The sequence below is a fragment of the Conger conger genome, chromosome 2, assembly GCF_963514075.1.
Source record: "Conger conger chromosome 2, fConCon1.1, whole genome shotgun sequence".
Classification (NCBI taxonomy): Eukaryota; Metazoa; Chordata; class Actinopteri; order Anguilliformes; family Congridae; genus Conger; species Conger conger.
Window position 1 is genome coordinate 16,051,803 of NC_083761.1, and position 22,639 is coordinate 16,074,441.

The 22,639-nt window shown below is 47.9% G+C and overlaps 1 protein-coding gene across 3 annotated transcripts in view; it reads left to right on the forward strand.

The window, feature by feature from the left end:
- Positions 1–22,639, forward strand: part of LOC133121807 (serine-rich coiled-coil domain-containing protein 2-like) — a 77,734-nt gene that overhangs the window by 28,888 nt on the left and 26,207 nt on the right. For 2 of the 3 annotated variants that reach the window (XM_061231293.1, XM_061231295.1), the window contains exons 5-7: positions 13,699–13,798; positions 16,727–16,835; positions 18,259–18,472. In XM_061231293.1, the coding sequence (XP_061087277.1) occupies positions 13,699–13,798; positions 16,727–16,835; positions 18,259–18,472 (423 nt within the window). The remainder of the gene's footprint in view (positions 1–13,698; positions 13,799–16,726; positions 16,836–18,258; positions 18,473–22,639) is intronic. The other variant, XM_061231294.1, reaches the window with a different exon arrangement.

Consider the following 22,639-nt stretch of genomic DNA (forward strand, 5'->3'; position numbering starts at 1 on the left):
AATGAATATGAAGTCCAGACTGTCAGTTTTAATTTAAGGATACAGGTGAATTACAGCCCGTTTAATGAAAAAAAAAGAAAAGAAAAATCCAGTGCGATTCAGTACAGAGCAGAAACTAAAACAAAAAAGTGTCAGTATCCAAATACTCAGTGACTGCACTGTGTATGTACACACACTTGCTGTTTATACACTCAGTGACCACTTTATTAGGTAGACATGTACACCAGCTTGTTAATGCAAATATTTAATCAGCCAATCGTGTGCCAGCAACTAAATGCGTAAAAGCATGCAGGTGAGTCCAGCTGTCAGAATGGGGGGGAAATGTGATCTAAGTGATTTTGACTATGGTTGTTGGTGCCAGACAGGGTGGTTTGAGTATCTCAGAAACTGCTGGTCTCCTGGGATTTTTTCTAGTTTGCAGAGAATGGTGCAAAAAACAAAAAAACATCCAGTGAGCAGCAGTTTTGTGGGCAACAGATGAACAGACTTATGTTTATCCTGCATAGTCCTCAGTGGCAGTGGGTGAAAGCTTCTGTAATTTAATGCCATGTAATGCATTGTTTTAAAGACAGGTTGTTAACAAAAAAAAAAAAAGAAGCTGAATTTTTTTTAAAATTATATTTCTGAAATTGTATTCGACTTGCTGACTAAAGGAAGTGTAGGTCGCACATTTCTGTGAACAGTCATGAAACTACATGCACACAATGGCACATGGAAATGAAATAAATGTGTAGGTGTATTGGCTTGTGACCAATAAGTGTTTTAGGGCTTGGCGCAGTGAAAGTGGTGCATTTTACTGGGTTATGATACAAGAAATATTATATTATAGAGCTGGTATTTCTCCCTATTGTAATGGTAATTTAGGCTGTGTGTGGATGGAGCTCAATCAGGTAGCCGTACAGAGGCATGCAATGATAATCTTGGCTGAGACAAGAATCCCTGTAATGCAGCCATGGCTTGTTCTAGCTCTTGGACTCCATTCAGAAGTTCCCTCTTTTGAAAGATTTAAGCAAACGTAAAAATATTCAGGGAGCCAACCGGACAGAATGCGTGATACAAAAATATGGTTTTAATTTTTTTAGGTGTGTTCATTCCGCCTTTCCAATCGATTTGTCCTACATCTTTGTTTGAGCGATCAAATATTTACTTGTCAAGTTGTATTTATCCCGACGGTAAAAGCCGACACGCTAATGAATATTCAAATGTTGGTAAAAACATTGAGAAGTTGAAAAGGCTAGCCGATGCTTCTCCTGACGCGTTAACACGGCACTCGTGCAGCTGTGACGCTGGATCGGAACAGACCGCGCCGTCACTCCGGGAGACGCGGGGAGACGCGTAGCGCACCACCTCCCACCTCATCGCTCACCGCCGAGTCTCCCGCTCGACGCCCCGCTTCGCCTCAGCCGTCATCGGAGGACAGACAGAAACCCACAGAGCGGATCCGAAGCCTAATTACGGGCGTATACGCACGCTCTCTCCCATAACGTCCTCGTGGCACTGCATCGCGGCTGTCGTGTAGGAACGCCTCGCCGGCAGAGCTGAATGTCAGGCCGGTTCATTTGCATGCAATTCCACATTTCCTTTCAACTTTTTTTTTTTTGTTGGTAACAGTTGAAGAAAATAACAGAAAATCGTTATATTAACCAACATCCTCGCAGTCGCGCGCTATTCCGATAGAAAATTTCATGTTTCAACCCTCACCTGTCGGCGTCGGGCGAAGCGCAGCTGTGGGGGTTTCTTCAGAGCTTTTTGACAGGGCAATTGTTAGACATCAAATGTATCCTGTCATCTCTCACGAGCAGTGTAGGCTACAGTACTTCTTGCTCGGGAAGTGTGCGCTTCAGAATTAGTTTGGCGATCCATCTCTCCCCGAGAGATGTAGCACTCAAAATCCCTCCGAATCGCTCAGCTTTCGCTCTGGCCCCGGTAATGGCAGTGCGGGCGCAGGGGGAAGGCGGTCTGAACGCTGTGCTCTTTAGATTCATAAGCACTACTGACGGGCCTGCTAAAGCACGCTTTCAGCTTCTGATCATTTTCATGCAAAGCTACCATTGCCTTATGTCTTCGGTATTACTTAAGAAAATGCATGCTCTCTTGTGAGCAGGTAGCCGTTCTCCTGTAGAACTGCATGGCCTGCAGTGGCTTGTAGATGACCAGTGGCTTGTAGGAGTGCATTGTAGGAGTGGGAGCACTTTTCTCTTGCTCCTCATGCATGACAAAACAGGAATATAAAATAAAAATGAAAAAACCCACCATTTGCTCCTGAAAATTGATGTGTGCTAACTGGCAAAATTATTTAGAAGCACATTTACCAATTGTAAATGCATTAATGTGCTCCAGAGTAGTGCACTCAGCGGTAGTGTAAAAATGTTAGTGTGGAAGCATGCCTTGCATGTTTTTACTTTACGGCTACCCTTCAATTAGCGATCGATCCCCCTCCAGAACACACCGCGAACGGGCCTGCCTGTCTGAAGCAGTGACCTCAGCCCAGCAGCTGAAGGCAGATGTGGGAGGCCCCTCGCGACTCTCCCCGCCTGCGCCTTGGGGCGTTTGATCACTGCTCAGGCCCTTTCACAGCTTCCTGTTACCTGTGCTGCCCATCTGTTTGAAGCGAAGCCGTGTGTTGATGACACAGCATAAAATGGCCGGTCAACAGTCCTGATAAATTGTAGGCCTATCGATCAGTAAAACCAAGAAAAGACAGGAAATTATCAAAAGGGATACGATGATAAAACGTTAAAGGTGCTAATAAATAAATAAAATGTCAAAATCGTATTGACTGTTTTGGCTGTCAACTCTGACGGTAACATAGGCCTTCCATTCCCAGAATGCAAACTCATCATCATACTCCGCAAAACCTGCCGAAAGAGGTTTGAGTGAATATAGCTAACCTGCCCCACCCCTACTCCCCTCTCGGCAGTTCGTTCTTTAGGAGGAGAAGAGCCGAATAGCGTCCCTTTAAACCACCTCTTCTTGCGAACGGGACAGAGCGAGTCTCCTGCCGGGCAGGAGATTAAACGGCAGCGAGAACAAGGCGGAGAGCTGTCGACGGCCTGCGTGAGAGAGAGTGAGCCTTGCTCTGAGACGCATTAAGCTACCTCCTGAAGAGATAGCCAGCATTAAAGAGAGAAGCGCGGAGCTCATCTGATAGCGTTTTCAGCCGGTAATTGAATGTGCCGCCCTCCTCTGCTGGTGGACGAGCCTTCCCTATACCGCCGCAGGGAGAGAGCTTCAGCGCTCACGGAGACCGACGCCCGCGCTAACCCGCTGTCAAGGCTGACGCGGGGAATCGCCTTTTCATTTAAGTTGAATTCATTACGAATATCTGACGCGTTAGCGAAGTCAAATACGCTTAGTTCCGTCCGCGGCTGCGATAGGAGGGGCTTGTAATCTCTCCTAATGGGAGACATCTCCTCGTTTTAGAGGAGCGAGCCGTCTTGCGAACGCAAGGCCGGTTCGTTAGAAACAGACGCCAGACCCGGGCGCTATTTTTGCGTGGCGGCGTGGAGTGGGAAAGCAGTCTGACTACCGCGGCACGATTGACTTCACGTTGATTAGAACCGCAGTGTAATTGACAGCCCGAGGAGACGGCCACTTAAACGGCCGTTAGATGCGCTATTAACGGTGTGAAGTCGCTCCGGTTTACGGTGATGTAAATGGCACTCCCTGCGCATAGCAGTGTGCGCCTGTGCGGGTTATAACGAGAAGGGCGTTAGTGTGCCGCATGGAACTGATAGCTTGGGGGCGGCCTGTAGCGTAGTGGTTAAGGTAAATGACTGGGCCACGCAAGGTTGGGTCGGTGGCTCTAATCCCGGTGTAGCCACAATAAGATCCGCACAGCCGTTGGGCCCTTGAGCAAGGCCCATAACCCTGCATTGGAGGATTGTCTCCAGCTTAGTCTAATCAATTGTACGTCGCTCTGGATAAGAGCGTCTGCCAAATGCCAATAATAATGAAATGTAAAGGCGCCCTCCGTTTGCTGGTTTCCAATCTGTACACTGACTTACTTCATGTATAGTAAGAACTGGAGGGAACCCATGGTAGCCTACTTTCCTTCCCTCAGTGATGCATGAAAGGCAGCTGCTGTCTCCAAGTCCAAAACCGCAAACAGCAGGTCGGCCAGCAGGCTCAGCTCAGCCAACCGCAGATGATGTCTTCGCAGGGAGTTTTTCTTGAATGTATTTTTTATCAAAGCTATCTGTATCTATGTTACTGAGCTGGCTAGTTTTCTAATATGGCCCTATTTGTTTTCTAGTTCTAAAAGCTGCTGCCCTCCTGGCTTCACTGAGGGAAGGAAAGTGTATTGGGCCTGGAATGGGTGAAACTGCTGTGCATTGTGGGTGTCATTCACTTCCCCACATTTCAGATTCAGTGCCCGCCTCATCCTGCTGTGCACAGGCCCCAGGGCCAGGGGCAGACTGCGGGCGTAGAGGGGGATGGGGCTAGCCCTCTCTCCCGCCGGGCAGATGCGGGCAGGCTGCAGTGGGAGGAGTCTCTGCCTGGAGTGAAGCTGCGTCAGGACCCGCGGTGTGGAAATGTACCCGGCAGGGGACGGGCGTAACGCACGCCTCCGCTCGATGGCGGATGCGAGACGCAGCCAGCCAAGCGGTTAAACTCACCGCGGCGATGCGCGCGGAACGGAATGCGATTCTGTCACGCTTCTCTCCCTCCCTCCCTCATTCTCTCTCTCTTTCTCTCTCTCTACATCTCACCCCCTCCCCTCTCTCTCCGTCTCTCACTGCTTCTGTGCAGTTGACTTCTCCTCAGTTGACTTTTCCGAATGTCCTCTGGCTCCCGTTCTGCTGCCAGTGTCGATGCGGAGTGCTAGGCCCACTGAGCTGCTGCACCTTATACAGGCAGTAAAGCTCTGTTTGTGTCAACTTAATAATCAAGTTGTCAGACAGCAGGTATGTTTTAGCATCAAGTTTTACTTTGTTCTCTTACTCATCACACTTTGAATCAGCTTGCATAGACCCTGGTTTTGATCCCTGTGATAGGCCGCTTTTGATCCACCTCCGCAACATTTGCCTTCTTAATAAAGCGCTTCCATCTTAGTAGGAGCATTTCTGTGGAATGGGACCAGTCTTTCTGACGCGTAGTTACCCACACTGTCCACCGGGTGGCAGTGTTGCTCCAGCGTGAGCAGGGGGGAGCTGTGCTGGCGCAGAGAAGCAGGCGGGAGGGGACCGCACGCTAAGAACCAATCACGTCTCTCCACAGCGGCCCTCCGGGGGCCCGGGCTTCCTGCGCTTTACATAATCTGCACTGGCAGGCCAGAGGGCACACAGGAGGAGAGCATTAAGTAGAATCGAGCCAACTAAAGATGCTCCAGGGACCGGAAACGTCTCGTCCTCACCCGTCTCTTACACACGTCTGCTTTGTAGCGTCGGAGTTTAGATATTCCACTCTGATGTGTAAATGTCTTCTTCCTTGCGCTTTTTGTGATGTGTCATCCACCTGCTGGCTTTTGAAGAGAGTCTATATATGCGAGTAAAAAAGTGCGTAGGCCGGTTTTATTTAGCAAAGAACCAAACTGGCATAAGTTTAAAAAAAAAATAAAATAAAATAAAATTATGTACCATTGGAAAGTGGAAATGGTGATAACTTTTTGTGGTTCTGAAGTGTTTGAATGATCTGTTCGTGGCATTTGTTTGACATTCAAGGAGAGGATATCTGCATTTCTTCTCTCATGGGCTTACTTACTTATCTGTTCTCAGAAGCACTGTAGATTACTGTGTATTAACTTAAATCGCATGGCCCCACTGACATCCAAGTCTGAGCCATGACTCATTAAATTTTAATTAAGAAAAGGAAGAAATATATACATACTGTACATTCAGCTGTGGACTGTACATTCCCAGGTATCTCCCGGATATGAACTTTAAATCTCCAGATCTTTTTAATTTATGAACTGTAGGTCTCCAGGTAACTACCAGATATGAACTGTAGATCCTTAGATCTTTCCTTGACACTGCAGTCCGTAAGTATTTGGACATTGGTACAATTTCTGTTATTTTGGCTCTGTACTCCAGCACGCTGGATTTGAATTGAAACGATGAATATGAGGTTAAAATGCAGACACCCATCTTTCATTTTAAATGTATTTACATCTGTTTTGGGAGATCCTTGCAGCAATTAAATTCCTTTTTAGAATCCTAGTTTTACAGGACCAAAAGTAATTCTGTTTCTGATTAGTCAGGTGTATTCAATCACTTTCTTGTTGCAGGTATAATAAAGCTTTCAGCATCTAGCCTTGAGTCGTGCCAATGACAGTCAAGGAAGCAATTATGAGGCTGAGAAATAAGAAGAAAAAAAACCCCCACAAGTAAACGGTCAGAGCCTTAGACCAAACAATAGGCTTACCCAAACAAACTGTCTGGAACGTTTGGTCCCCGAAAAGGGGGAGACTATGTATAAAAGGGGATTCCAACGCAGATCACGTGATATGAATCTAAATAGATCCCCAGATCCCTTACAGCAGTGAACGGTAGATCCTCATATCTCAGTCAGCTGTTAAGTTACAGGCTCCTCTGTTTTCCCTGGATGGATCCTCTCAGATAAAACGCGGAGGTCTCTTCTTTATGCATCAAAGCCTGTTCTGGCTGTCATTTCTTTGTTGCTATTTTCCGTCTGCCTGGCAGAGCCTTTAGATGGCAATTCATTAGCTAGTAAATGAGCAAATGAGATGGATGCATTAGTCCTTTGTTTTACCATCTTTAGTCATTAGGATAAGCAGTAGATTAGTCAGCCATTTTGTGACTACTAAACAAGCAATACTTGCAGTGCTTTAAAAACACAAATGGATTTTAAGCATCGCTTATGGTCTTCATTCCCCCATAAAACTAGTGTAAATACCCACTCCCCCTTGAGCAGTTGTTGTTATCTAAATGTACTGAATTTTAGTGGGCACCTGTGGATTCCATTATGATGTGGAGCGCTTCAGTCTTCACAAGTTCTTCAACAGGGAATCGGGCATGGCTGTCCGACAGTGGAGTTCCACTGCTGACTGGTGGACTATTAAAACACGGTCTGGATGTTTCCGTTTAAGAAAATAAAGAGTTATTTCCCCAGAGCGCTTTCATAAAACCTGCCGACTGCACCCCCACCCTCAACCAGACAAGTTCACCGAGACGACGCCGGTCGAAGCCGGCCTGCGGAGCACGCGCAGGTTGAATCTCGGCGTTGACGGGGCTGACCCTCACTGATATTAGCTGTCAATTCCATTAGCTTAGCAAGCCGCTCTACCCGCAACGCCAATTTGCTGGCGGCACTGGCCCCGTTCCGTGTAGGGGAGCCCCCCACAATCTGGTCAGCCTTCTCCCTCCTCATCGCCAGCCGAGCGTGGCGCTCAAAGCCAGGATGAGCCACTCGCAGGCCTGCGAATAGGAGTCGGGGGTTCAGGGGCTTTCCGTTGAACCCTCAGCGAGAGCTGCCACTCGAGAGTACGAAACACAGCCTCTTCAGAAAAGGCCCACAATGTCACAATGGCTGTTCTGTTATAGAGGCTCACGCAGCCGTTCTTCCCATTTCTGATTAATGGAGCCGGCTGAAGTTCAAAAGTTGCACTGCGCCAGGACAAAGCCCAAAAAAAACTCACCCGGCTCACGGTCAATGAAAACCCTCTCCGATTCGGCAAAGTACATTTATCTTGGAAATGCATGGAACGGTCAAATAATGCCCCTGTCCTTGAAAAGCCAAAAGCCAATAACCGCGTTCATAACAACATCCTTCAGAAAAATCATTGCATCATTTTTCTACAGTACCCAGGCTGCCCCGTCTGCTTTCTTCATTCAACCAGTTACTGTATTTTTGAAATGGCTATGTGTTATTTTTAATGCCGCAAGCATTGCTATTTTCCCATTGTTCTACCGGATAGCTATTGTGTGCAGTATTTGGCTAAGAAAATGAGCTTGTTTTTACATTTTGGAAGTAGAACACCGGAGCGAAACTGAGATTAATCTACAGCTTTTCGGAAATCCGTAATGAAGGGGAAATGATTAGTGAATGATACCGTGCCCCCTTTGTCCTTGGAGGGTTTGGGCTGTCAAAACAGCAGAAAAAGCTCAGCGCAGATTTTGGCAACACAAAATGCTTCCGATACAAAGGACAAACCTGATCTATCCTTTATTGTAATAGTCAGTATTGTACCCACTAATGGCAGCAACATTTTGAGCTGAGATTTTATCTTTGCTTAAAATGAGCTTTGTCTCAGCAGGATGAACGAGAGTGGCTTTATCTTGTCAAATTTCAGACACAGCTATGACACCACTTCTGGTACAGGATTTGAAGGGCACTTTAATATAGCCTTTTGTACACTTTCAAGATGTTCTTGAAAGAGGTCCTTGAAAATATGTGGGCCTACACCTAGCAAAGCTGGTGAACTGGTTCCTGAAGAATACTCAACACGAGGTCTTGGGTTTTGCGGCCCAGGATTCACTGAAGATCGTGATTGGCTGGAAAGCTGTTCCATAACATCTGACCTCTAAAAAGCCGAATGCATTCGTAGCTCTATGACAGCGCTACTCCACTCCACGTCCTGCAGGCCACTGTAGGCATTTGCTCCTACCATGTGCTACATCACCTGATTTCACTCATTATTTCACCTGCTTGATGATGATAAGATAATTAATGACATCAGGTGGCGTAGCGCACGGTTGAAGCGGACGCCTACAGACACCGCGGCCCCGCAGGACATGGAGTTCAGTAGCGCCGCTCCAGGGCATTGCTGACAGGGGTGTAGAGATGTTCTCCATCCCCTCCCAAGCGAGCTGCATCACCTGCTGATGCCGCAGGCAGTATTTTGAGGACACTTTCTTGAATGACAGGTGGCTTCCAGGTGAATGATTAAGGCGAGGCTCCCAGCGTTCTCACTCCAGATGAAATTGGATGCTGCCACCGAGTTCATGAATTTTGTACCAGCCAGCAGAGCAAAGCTGCATAAATTCCTTGGGCAGTGCACACCAGATTCGAAAGTGCAGGAAGTTGTGGGAGGTCAAGTCAGGTTTTTTTTTCTTTTTTTTTTTTCCCTCCAGCCTATGTGGGCACGCTTCAGAAGAATGTGTATGCGTCCTCTCTCTCTGTGGTGGACCTCCTCGGGTGAAAAGAAGGAAGCGTGACTTCCCGAGAACGGTCCATTCTGTGCGTCCTCGCTTTCCAATACAGGTCACTTTCCTTCAGACGAAAACTCATCTGAAACCAGCGAGAGGGCCAGAAGGTATTTCTCGAGGACGCCGATGAAGTCGAGACATAGGTGAAGGTTGCTGCTGTGCGTGGATACTAGGCGCTGAAGTGGATGAGTTGTGACGAAGCGGAACAAAAGCACATTTTCTGGGATCGGTTTCAAATGGGGACAAACGGTCTTCACAATGGAATGAGAAGTATGAAAACACAGATTTAAATGCTTGGAAATCCTTGAACAGAGATTCCATGAATAGCAAGCGCAATGTTTGATAATGTGTAGGTGGAGGTGAATGGTCTGAGTAATTGCTGAATTATTTTTGTTTTAATCAATATATGAATATTTTTCTTTGATTAAGTCACAGTTACGCGCTGAGCTCAATAGGCAGAAGAGGGTTTTCACAAAATAAATACTCTTATGTGTACTGATGAAATTCAGTGTGGGGAACATATTTACAGTAGTTCCGGACTTCCTGTCCCATCATTCACTCTGAGATTTAACCCCATGCTTTTGGAGTTCATCACCCAGGTGCTTAGACGAATACAAGCCGTTTTGTCTTCCCTTCCTGTTTCTATCCTTATGAATGCGTCCTGGAATGCCACCCCATTCTCCATCATACAGATACACTTTTTTTTAACACAGATTTTTACCGGATTTACCGGATTTGCCTGACCAGAGGAATTGGTATTGGTATCCCCCTCACCCTCGTTCACCCTCATCCTGTTCTGAAGAGGTTCTCCTGCCCCTGGCTCCTCTGGGAAGTCCACGCGTGGAAATCAATCCGCCAATGATTAGCGCTGTGGCTCCTAGCTAAGCTTGGCCTGGCCTCTGCTCCAGGGCTTACGTATTGAGCACTCATTGTAAAACGGGGGGAGGGGGGAGCCCTGCCCCTCACGAGAGCTCAGTATGGGCATGCATGAGCGGCCCTTATTGTCGCTGAGGAGAGGATGGGCTTCCTGTTTAAAGGTCAGCCGCATAATACATATGGAGGCACATCGCTGTTCCCAGCTTCCCGCACTGCACCGCGTAATAAGTGACCTGCCGGATGGTGTAGGAGAAAACATATAACGGTAAATGCCTGCATTTATATAGCGCCTTTATCCACAGCGCTGTACAATTGATGCTTCTCATTCAGCCATTCGTACACACACACTCGCACACCAACGGCAATTGGCTGCCAAGCAAGGCACCGACCGGCTCGTCAGGAGCATTAGGGGGTTATGTTGCTCAGTAGGTTGCTCAGGGACACTTCGACACACCTAGTGTGGGGGATCGAACTGGCAACCGCCTGCCTTACCTCCTGAGCCAATGTCGTCCCCCGCTTTTTATCCAGCGAGGAAATGAACAACATTTTTGTCCGCATGTTGAATAAAGCTTGCTCTGCGCAAGCAGGTTTGAAAAAGGTAAAAGAACCAAGTAAAAAAGGGAAAATGCGTCTATTCAGCCGTTTGTTATCCAGGCGAGACGACAGGAACGCATCAAGGCTGCTTTCGCAGCCGATGAAAGAGAGCGGAATTAAAAGGCCGAGGCAGACTGCGGCGCTCCATTTTCTGCAAATGCTAGTATATTTTTTTCATATCGTACTTTAGGCTGTAGCATTGATTGTTTTGTGGTAACCTATTGGACTGTGGCCTCATCAGAACAATGGCTAATGCGTGAAAGACTTATTTGAACTTATTTTTAGTTTTTGCTGTGCTGTGGGCCTGGCGGAAATGGGAGGAGGCTGTTGGCTGTTGGGGGTTCAGCACAGCAAGGCACCTGAAGACCAGTAGATGGGTAGATTGATGGTTGCATTTCTGTAGCGCTTTTCTCACTGAAAGCCCTTCACTGTGATGAGGGGGGATGCTCGCCTCGACCACCTGCAATGTGCAGGACCCACCGAGGACCATGATTTGACGATCCCTAGGCTAGGCAATCTCACAGATGTCTTTTTTGGGACAATCCATTCTGCGGTTTCTTCTCTAGTGTTATTTTCACTCCGAACATAACAAGTAGTCCGTTTGTCTCTAGCCTTGCTTCACTTCTATTTACAAATTTATGTGAAAACGGAATCTAAGTCGACCAAATAAAACCGGAACCTGATGTGTTGTATGGACAGGCTGAATGTTGCGCATGAGAATGGTTGGATTGTTCGCAACGATGCTTGGCACGTAACAGCTCGGCTAGGTTGCATATTTGTGTTTTATTGCTAGCTGTCCGTGTATTGAATTTGCACCTTGTATGGCTGTAGGTATATATTCCATATCTCACCATTTGTCCTATGGTTTGATTATCACTGTGCTGGGCCGCCATGTTCTCTGAAGCCGTGAGAATTATGAAATTGAATATGAATATGAAAAAAATTTCAAAGAAAGGAAAAGGCTGTGCAACGAAGTGCACCATTTCCTGCCTGGTACATTGCACACAGGCTAATTGAATATATGCTGCCTAGTTTTAAATATATCCATACATGCACATAAAACACCAATAGAGCCACATTTACAATAACAACTATGAAATAAGAACTTGTTCTTCAGTCATTACAGCTTCTGTAAACCCTTTCATGAGTGTGAATTGCCTTAAATGTATCATTTAGTTATGCACTTTATATGCGTTTAGGCTACTTCCCACAGATAAAAAAAACAATAAAGCCATTATATAACACTAAAAATATCCTACTTTCACATGTCTTTGGTTGTAATAACCACGCAGAACGCAGCACATGACTGATTAAGTGGCAGTTAACTTGGGAGGTGTAATGTGATAATTGCCGAACACCTGTGATGAAAGAAGGCTCTGCTGACCTTGCGCTATGGAATGACTGAAATGCAAGAGAGAGCTGCTTCAGAACAAAATGGTGGTGATTCTCATAATTACACACTCAGATAAGCTAATTACTGTGGCCATCCAACCAGCTTACGTGGTGAACTATCTCCTTATATCTGCACTGCTATGATATTCTGTTGTTTATATGAAGCTGCGTTAACTACAGCTTTATTTATATGCTTATTTTAAATGTGCGTTTCAGAAGAGTTTATTCTGCTGTCTTGCTGCTGAAGACGTATTTGTGAGTAGTAGTCAAGTAATTACGATAATGTAAAAACGAAAATGAAAGGGGATGAAGCGCTGCTTCATATGCAGCATATCTACAGGATGATATCTGTGAATGCTCCACTCCTAAACACAGCAGGGTATAGGACTCCCAGGAGTGTGTGTAAGCCGCCATTTTGTTTGTTTTTGGTGTGATGCCAAGGTCAGTATGCTTACACTTTCGCTGTGTGAGTGTGAAATGTTTCAAGACTGATGGTTCAGGGGAGAAATGTAGGACAGGACAATCAACTCCTAAGCCATATATGAGTTCCCGCTCCCCCCCCCCCCCCCCCATCTAAACAACAACACCACCTATGAGTTTTCTCTCTGTCTGAATAAACAAATATGCAAGGAAGGTGGGTTTTGTAATTTAATTTTTTACATTTTTAACATTTTTTTATGTGATCAATCCATGTTCTGATTGCCTATGAAAACATATATTTTCATTCCAGGGGTTTCACAATTTTGCCCAAAACCCCCTTATTTTCTGTGAGTGGTGTGATTTGTTGATTGTCGGTTTGGAGCCGGCATCTCGCCTTGTTTTGTTGAACCGGTGTTGACCGTAGCGCACCTGAGGAGAAAGCAGGTGGGGCGAAGTTTCGCTACGTGGCCCATCTAGCTAGCACCAGCTCGACACAGGGTTTCAGCCCGGAAGACCACCATGCCCTTCACACGTCCTGACGGGTTGAGGGGTGGGAACGAGGCGATTCAGAATCTGCCGAGGACCCCGATTAACCCACCGTCCCGCCTGACTTCTCCGCAGAGAGATTATCCCGTTCGGAATGTCTCCTGATGACGAACTTAGCTTCGCAAGGAGCGGTTAGCTGTGACTAAGCCGGTCCGAGGGTGGGGGGTTCTGGGGCAGAAGATAACCGCCGTCTCTACGGTTGAAATGACGGTCTTCATCATGCTAATGCTATCTCCAGTTCTGCTGTCCTCTGTAGATATTCAATAGTCCTATTCTTACCCATAAGTACAAAACAACATCCATTAGCAGAGCCTTCTGCCCATTTAAAAGAAGACAAAAATTCCCAAGCAATCTATTTTCACTTTGTGTTATAATGGAGAATGGTTTTACTTTTGAGGTTTTGAACTTATTGATTTGTACCCTGACTTTCCTTGGTCACTTAAGTTTTGCAGTTTGAATGGAGAAACAGCGGTATAGAATTGTGGTAACAAAAGCAATCTGCCTCCCCGCTAATAGAGGGAGTTTTATGTCTCACATTAATGGGCAATTTGAGCAGGACTTGTTTTCTGCGAAATGAAAAACTCAATAAGTCACAAGAGCAACTCTTCCCTTGCAGACTTTTCAATTGTTCCGTCATTGTTCCTGTCCTATTACTTGTGTTGTCGTTCACCGAGAGCGAGGAGAAAAACTTATCTTGCCGTTTAAAGATGGATTTTTATTTTATTTTTACAAGGCTCTTTTTCTCTCTTTCTCCTTCTTGTAGGACATTCTGAACAACTTGGACAACCTGGAATCATGTGACCTGGAAGACGATGACCTCATGCTCGATGTGGACCTCCCAGAAGATGGCTCTCTGCACAGCGGTGAGTGTGGTAGTGCCAGGCCAAGCCCTGCCCTCCGGGGCACTTCACCTCTCCTCATTGGTCTGACAGTCCACTGACACGCGCTCTCAACAAAGCCTATTCTTCCTGGGAACAGGAGCGCAGTGTTTCTGGAACTTTCCCCCTCCTCTGTACGTGTCTGAAATACTGGTGGTTTTCACAACCGGGCTTGATAAGGTGCTAGATACTATTTGTAAGCAAAGTAAGCAGTAGGTTCACTTCAGTGGTAGGAAAGGGGACGCATGGCTTAGTTGAAAGGCCTGTTCTCGTTGTTGTTGTGTGTTGTGTGTGTGGTGTGTTGTGTGTTGTGTGTGCGCGAGCATGTTCAGCACCTCTCCTCATTGCTGCGACAGTCCATCTAACGCGCCCTCAGCCAGGGCTATTCTCCCGGGGGAACAGGCGCCCAGTGTTTCCGGAAACCTTCCCCCCCCTTCCTCCAGCCTGAGCCGCTGGCGCACAGCCAGCCCGACGCCCCGCTGTGGCGGGTCAGCTGGAGGGCGCAGAATGCCACCCGTCACGCTCCGCGCCCCGAGAGCCTTCTAGAAACGCAGGGCAGCAAAGCACAACGGCACCTGCGAACAAGGGCTCCCTTTCAAACGCTCACGTGTGCAGAAAAGCCCCCTGTGCCCGTACTGCGGAGCATTAACACCACAGCCCCACTGTGTGCTAGGACACATGCAGGACACATTAACACAGGGCTTACAGTACAGTGACGTTTGTTCCTGATGATCTGTGATGAGATATCTTGACTGTTAATATTTTCTTTTATGTATAAGAATTTAAGCCTGTGTGTACATTGACATATGGGTAAGTGGGATTAGGGTCGTGTGTGTGTGTGTGTGTGTGTCTCTGTGGTAAATATGTGTATATGTGTGTATATGTAAGTGTCTGTGAGTATTTGTATGTGTGTCGCTGTCTCTGTCAGTGTCTGGCTTATGTGGATGTGTGTTTGTCTCTATATGTCTGTCTGTCTGTCTGTCTGTGTGTGTCTCTGTATGTTTCTGTGTGTTTGTCTCTATATATATGTGTGTGGGTCGGGGTTAGTCAGAGGAATGCAGGCTGACTGAGTGTCCCTTGTCCTGCAGAGGGGGGTTCAGTGTGTTACATTGGACAGTGACAGAGCTGGCTGTTTATTGAGCAGTTCTGAGACAGGGAGTGAGGGGAGGGTCAGAGCGCAGCTGGCTCTGGGAGGAGACGAGAGGAGGAGAGGGGAAGAGAGGGGAGGGCCGGGGCCCCCTCTCCCAGTGACGCTCCGTCAGCTGGCCAGGCAGGCAGGAAGGAAGGCCCCGGCCGTTTCCAACAGCGCTTTCCCACGACAGGCGCGGCCAAAAAGCTAAAACACTCCCCGTCTCAGCTGATGTGGCCTCCGTCCCACAGCTGGCCGCCTCCCGCCCCCGGCGCCCGCAGTCTTCCCAGCAGCCCCCGGGAGCGCAGACGCCCGTCTCAGAACGAGCCACACGCCTTCAGAGCGGACGGAGCGCAGACAGCCGTCTCTAAAGCCGCCTCGGGCCTCCAGCTAAAACGGCCTCGTGTCCGCTACGTTCTCTTTCGGGCCGCTTTTTAAAGAGCTTTGTTTCGCTTGTTCCGGCACTTTCCGCTGAGTTTCTGTGGATAAAGCCGTATGTTGTCAGAAGCAGCGGAGACCGGAGGAATGCCACAGCGTGGTTAACAGCTGCCTGGGTCAGTATCTCAGCTCTGATCTGCGGTTGTGGAATGTAGGACTTGGGTGGCTGAGGCTTCCTTTCACACTGCCTTTCCTTACCTCTGTCTCGCTTGAGTTGACACTGAAACGAGACCTTTGTATTTAAGGTGAAATCCGAACCGGTTTGTTTCTGTAATTTCTCATGCTTATGTTGGATTACTTCAGCATTTCATATACTTGAGACAATTTATTTACGATTTATTTACTTACGACGTACAATTTTTGTTAGTGTGTATTTATGTATCCCGGTTATATGTCATATTCAAGTTATTTAATGATCTAAGTCTCTAGCAGGCTAAAGGTTAGTTTTCAGTGAATTCTGTATTCTAGACGGCAAACATGTGGAAAGACTTAGTGAAAAGAGTGGGTTTAGCATGGTGGAAAAAGGAGGAGAGGAATTTAGCAGGGAGGTAATAATACGGTGTGTGTGTGTGTGTGTGTATGTGTATATGGGGGTTTGGGTGGTTTTTCCCTCTGTACAGTGCTACATCTGGCCTGTCTTCTAACAGATGAGCTTTGCGTCGGGTAAATTTGTGTGTTTGTGTGTCTGCCTCTGTGTGAGTCCATGTGCATGTCTCAGTATGCCCTTATTGTCACTGAGGAGAGGATGGGCTTCCTGTTTAAAGGTCAGCCGCATAATACATATGGAGGCACATCGCTGTGCCCAGTTTCCCGCACTGCACCGCGTAATAAGTGACCTGCCGGATGGTGTAGGAGAAAACATATAACGGTAAATGCCTGCATTTATATAGCGCCTTTATCCAAAGCGCTGTACAATTAATGCTTCTCATTCACCCATTCATACACACACTCACACACCAACGGCGATTGGCTGCCATGCAAGGCAGCCGACCAGCTCGTCAGGAGCATTTAGGGGTTAGGTGTCTTGCTCAGGGACACTTCGACACAGCCCGGGCGGGGGATCGAACCGGCAACCCTCCGACTGCCAGACGACGGCTCTTACTGCCTGAGCCATGTCGCCCCTCTGACCTGGTGCCTCTGTGCCGGTAGCCGGTAGCCTGTAGCCTAGCGGCTGACGTACATGGCTGGGACTCAGAAAGGTGGTGGTTCAAGCCCTGGTGTAGCAACGATAAGATCCGCGCGGCAGTAGGGCCCCTGAGCCTTAACCTCGCTCAGTCTAATCAACCGCAAGTCCGCTTTGGATAAAAGCGTCAGCTAAATAACAAATTATTGATTTAATTTTACAGATGCTGATGGGATGTCCCATTTTGAGAGAGCTGATAGGGGGGCCAGGCAGGGCTGGAGAAGGCGCCAGCATCGCTGGAGTGGATCGGACCATTTCCACAACGACAACAGGTAAGCCCCTGACGCAGGCCTGTTGGGAGGTGTCTGCAACCTTTTCAACCATACTTTTCATACGCGAGCATATTACTCGATCTTCTCCGAAACTCTTTCCTATTGGCACATAGACTTTTTCTTTTTAAAGGACAGTAGACACTCCCCTCCTTTAGTCCGACAGGCAGGAAACAGAGAGGGTAGCAGACAGAGGAGACCCCTGCTGAGGAAGTGCCTTGGGCGGTGGGGGTTGAACCACAGTCCAAGTGGGGGCCACCCTACACTGCAAACGCAATAATTCAGATTCAATGAGTATTTTAGTATTACATTTTACATTTAATCAGATTTCTATTACTTTTTGCTAATGAAAATATTGTTAATGAGCTGAGACAGTTTGACACATTTCCACATTTGCCATTGGGCTAAGAAAATTTACATTTTCAAGCAAACAGTAAATGAAAACGAGCTATTATTTCCTGAGAGGATTTTTTCTAGTTGAGAGAAGATTTGAAGACCCACTACAAGACTAAAACATTTTTAAATAAACATTTTATTACAGCGTAAGGACTGCGCCAAATACCTTCATCAGTGTGCGGTATGAGATGTGCGTAGGTGATTGAAAAGATGCACTGCATTATGTCTGAAGTGTTGCCTGATTCGACCCCCTTAGAGGCTCTTAACGTTAACTCTCCACTCCGGGAACATTATATAACTACTGCCTCTTTCCTCAAGCGCAATATGTGGGCTTTTCTTTCAGTCAGAAGGTAGAGGAGAGTTTACGAGAGTGGCTACAGCTCACGCCAATGCGTCTGACCGGGAGTTTATATCAGGGCGATTAGGGGCGGTTGCCACAGACGCGTTCTCGCCCTCGGTCAGGTGAACGGGTCTGGCGACCTGGTCCGACCCGGCGGCCCGGGGGGACGCTGTAATGGCTTCCTGTCTGAGCCCGGGCTCCGTGCCTCCAGACCTGTCTCCCCGGCTCCTGTGGTCTCGGGGCCGGGTCCGCGATGGCCGGGCGCTGTGGTCAGGGGGCGCCGGGTCTGCCGACGTGCTGTCGTGTCGGAGGGCCCCGAGGAATTGTGGGAAGATGTCAGTCGCAGGTTTTTCCTTGTGTCCCCGCTTGCCCGTCTGAAAAGGTCCAGTCAAGTGACCGGTGACAGACCTAATCTTTATCTTCTCTCTCCCTCTCTCTCTTTTTCTCTCCCTCTCTGTCTTTTTCCCCTCTCTTTTTCTCTCCCTCCCTCTCTCTTTCTCTCTCCCACTGCCTCTCTCACGCTCTCTCTCCCCCTTCCCTCTCTCATTCTCTTTCCTCCCTCACTCTCTCCCTCTCTCCCTCTCTCTCTCTTTCTCTCTCCCTCTCTCTCTCATTCTCTCTCTCCCCCTCTATCTCATTCTCTCACTCTCCCCCCTTCCCTCTATCTCTCTCCCTCCCCCTCCCCCTCAGTCTCTCCCTCTCTCTCTCTCCCAGGAGCACTGGCTTTCAGCAGTTTGAGGGGCTCTTGAGTCCGGGGGCTGGCCGGGGCGGGGCCCGTCAGCAGCAGGCTGTAGTGTGGGCCGACGGCCACACGGTGGCGCTGGACGAGGTGACACTGGGTCACATGACCGAGGACTGCTCCTCCGTGAAGACCCAGCTCCTGAAACTGAGAATGCTGCTACAGGTCAGCGACCTCCCTTAACATGGCACAGTCATATACACAGACAGATACACACATACTTACATACACACACACATACACGCACACATACATACATACATACACATACATACATACGCACACACATTTGCACACTCGACACACACACACACATGCATGAACACACACACACTACTATTACGGGCAATCACAGACACACACATGCATGCATAAACACACACACACTACTCTTACGGGCAATCACAGACACACACACACACACACTCACACACTCACACTCACGCTCACGCTCACGCACACGCACACACACACACTCACACACACACACCCACTCACACACACACACACACACACACATACTCACACACACACACACACACACACACACACTCACACACACACTCACACTCACACACACACACACACACACACACACACACTCACACACACTGCCACAGCAGCCTGCCGTGCGTCTCCAGTAAGCCTCGGGCCTAAGTGGAGCAGCACGGGCCACTTGCTTTTAATTACGCGCTGGTGGTAAAAATGCATTTATGTATTAATCTTATCGCTTTCCTCCGCGCGTGTTATCTGGGGTTAATTAAAGCAGAAGCAACAAGTGCTCCTGTGTGTTTCTCCGATGTTCTCCTCCGGGAGAGACATTTTACCGTTTTACATTTGTGTGTGTTTATCCCGGGTTCCGCTTTAACGGTGGATGTTATTTTTCCGTATTTATGCGGTCCTCCGGGAGCTGCTCGGGAAGACGGGAAAGCGCTCCAGAATGCTTGATGAGACGGTATTTTTAGCGGGCTGTCTTTCAGCGCGCGTCAGGACTTTCGTCGTGTTTGTGTAGCGGGCCGTTGACCCGCGGCGACCCTGTTCTGCCGCGCGCGGGCTCCCCGTTTCGGGTCGATGCCGCAGCCGGCGAGGGCGCGAGGCGCTCTCCCGGTGGCACGGGAGGGGAGAGAAACGGGCGACTCCCCGCTGCTCCCAGTCGATTTCCCAACGATCCTTTCTCTCTCACACCTTCCCTCCCGCTGGCCAGCAGGGGGCGTAGACGCTATGGGGGGGGGAAACGCACCTGTGTGCTTTGTGAGGTTTTTTAGTTTTCTCGCACACGTGTTTTGCGTTGCAGTGACAGAGCTGTGGGGGGGCGCTGTTAGAAAACCATGTACAGTTAACCCCCCCCCCACACACACACACCATTTTGTAGTGGGCCAGTCTACAACCTTGCCTACCACACACATAGAATATGGGAATATCACACTTTTGCAGGCAAAATAAAACTTGCCTGATGGTCTTTTGAAACTAGGAAAAAAAAGAAAAGCAGATTGTGAGAATATGTAATAACATATGAACATTTTTATAAATATTTCCCCAAAGGAAATATCACAAAGGACTGAAAACCACCATGTTTCACAAACTTTTACACAAAAAATTGGCCAGTGAGGTTTTCTTTTGTTAAATCTACATTGAATTTCGACCTCGACATGCACATACCTTCCTGCACTTCACTCACCTGTCCCCAGTTCCAATGTACACTCTACCGTCTACCCCCTAACCCAATCAAATTTGTTCCTTTGACAGACTTGACCTTTCTATCGTTTTGAGGGACGGGGTTGACATTATCCCTCAGTTGTTGGGACTTGTTGATGTGTACTCGCTGATCAGACCCACTACTTCCCCTACTACACGACACAACCTGTTTCAAAATAGTCACCGCTGTTCGATCTGCGATAGGGGAGCGTGGGGAACATGGGAAAGTTCTCACGGAACAACACCTGAACGATTCAAGTTATTATTTTTACACATTCACACCACTTAGTGTCTGCCAGAGCACAGCCTAGGGACTTCTTCCTCTCCCATAGCGGAGGATTAATATTACGGGCTCCGAGACAGCTGGGCCGAAGGTGAGACCAAAGGGGGGGAGCACCAGACGTGCGAGTGTAAAGATAGAATAGCCTGACACTTACTTTTATTGCTTATTGCTGTCGAGACATCAACATTCTCACTTGGTTGAAATGCTTCAGCAGCTGTGATTGTAACGTGCGGATAAAGGGAGGTTTAATTATTGCGTTCCTAATGGTTCATATTGTGTCGTTTGCCCACTACCGAGCCGGCTGCAGTGCACTTTTCTCAGTGTGAGAGTCCGCTCAGGCTGGGTCCATAATCTAACTGATATCTGGCAGTTTCGACAAATTAATTAACGGCACAGGGAAACGGCGCTGTTTCAGAGCAACGCTCGTTTGGCAGCGGACACGAAACGTTCTTGCAATGTTGCTGCCGTGAAGGGACACAAATGTTACCTTGACAAAAACAGTCCAGTGACATTTGTGTTAGCTGCGGTGCTAGCTGGCTGAGGATATTGTCGGCATATGCACTTCCACATTTATTGTTGCAGCCTGACCTTTAGCTTACACGTACATGACTAGAGGGTCTGTATACTCATACTGAATGATACTGAGATTATGGAGGAGGTAGCCATACATGTGACCAGCCTCTAGCTTGTCCATTTACACTCTGCTCCCCCCCCTTAACCACTCCTGCAAGCGTGCTAACAGAACATTGCTATGTTCTTGTCATTTAGAGTGACAGGACTGCTAATGCTTGCACCTGATGCCCTTGGAAGATTTGAGGTTTTGCTAAGTCATAGCCCTGACCCACGCTAGGCTAAGTCATAGCCCTGACCCACGCTAGGCTAAGTCATAGCCCTGACCCACGCTAGGCTAAGTCATAGCCCTGACCCACGCTAGGCTAAGCCATAGCCCTGACCCACACTAGGTGAAATCATAGGCCTTCCTGGCACCACACAACGTGCCCCACAGTCGCTCTGTCCCTCCCCCCTCTCCAAAAAACGCCACATTTTCACGGGCACAAGACATCACGACGATCCGCCTCCGGCCATTATTCACACTCGGTGCGAAAATCAATAGGAGAATGAAAAGTACAGATTTGTTTACACGCGGGCGAGTATCTCGGGCCGCGAGACGTCAGGGCTCGACGGGCTGATTTGTCTTTGTGGAGGACGGGGCTCATTGGCGAGATTAATGCGGTCTCCGCGGGAGCCCTGCGATTGCACACTTTTTATTGGTTTGCTCTGGGCTTTTTTCCATGCATGAAAATGTTTGCCTAGGAGCAGCGGGAAGCTAAACATTGATAGGAGTGGATACAGGAGGCTGGATGCATTGTTTGGAGAGTGTGCCTTGGCGTCCGAGTTTGCTAATGAGAATTATGTCAAGCTTTGATATGGCTATATCAATCAAAGAAGGGTAGTGTGGGAGTTAAGCCCCCCGTCCTTACTGCACTGAAATGGCCCAATGTCCAGAATGGGCTCTTGACTACACCGATGCCCCCAGGTGACAGCCTGTAGAATTGGCCATGGGTTCACCCAGCCAGGGAGGGTTTCTGTAGGCCCGACAGTCCGGAATAGGGAACTTCCAGTGCCTACATTACCCAGCAGCCTTTTGCGAATGGCCGTAGTCCTTGCTTCCTTCACACCTGCAGCCTGCCTGCAACAACTGCGCTTGTAGCCTTGTCCTCTGGTGCTACGACTGCGCAGTTTGGCCTGTGGGCTGCAGAGCTGCACTGCCAGAGTCAGTCATAGTCAGATTCGTGGGTGGATGAGCTGCATATTTCAGTGTCGAGATGTCCATCACAAATGGACAAATGGCTTAGGTTCTGGTTGGCTAGTCGGCCCATTTAAAAAGTTTTCTTTCATGGATTTAAATGTCAAACTAAATAATGGTTATAATCCAAGGTACTAGAAAGGTAATAAAATGTATAAAGTATGTTATTATTTTTTTATTTATATATATATTTTTTATCCTTTCAGAAAGAAATGCCACCATTAAGTGTGGCATTGATGGATTGGACCACTTGTCAGCTAACAGAGAGTTTGCAGCATTGATATTCAGCTTCAGTTGTCAATCAGGTTTTGTCACAGTTTGTCATAATTTCTCTGTATGTGTGGGAACTCTTGTTAAAGTAAGGTCTGCTGCCAATTTTTGGTGTCACATCTGTTGATAGGTTCACAGTCAGACATCTTGTGTTCCTCTTTCGACTTTGATTCATAGTCTGCTCGACCTGCTAAAATATGTGCCGATATCTCACTAGGCTCTTATACTTTAACTGTTGCGTGCTTAAGACACCATCACTGCCTACACCACGCATCAA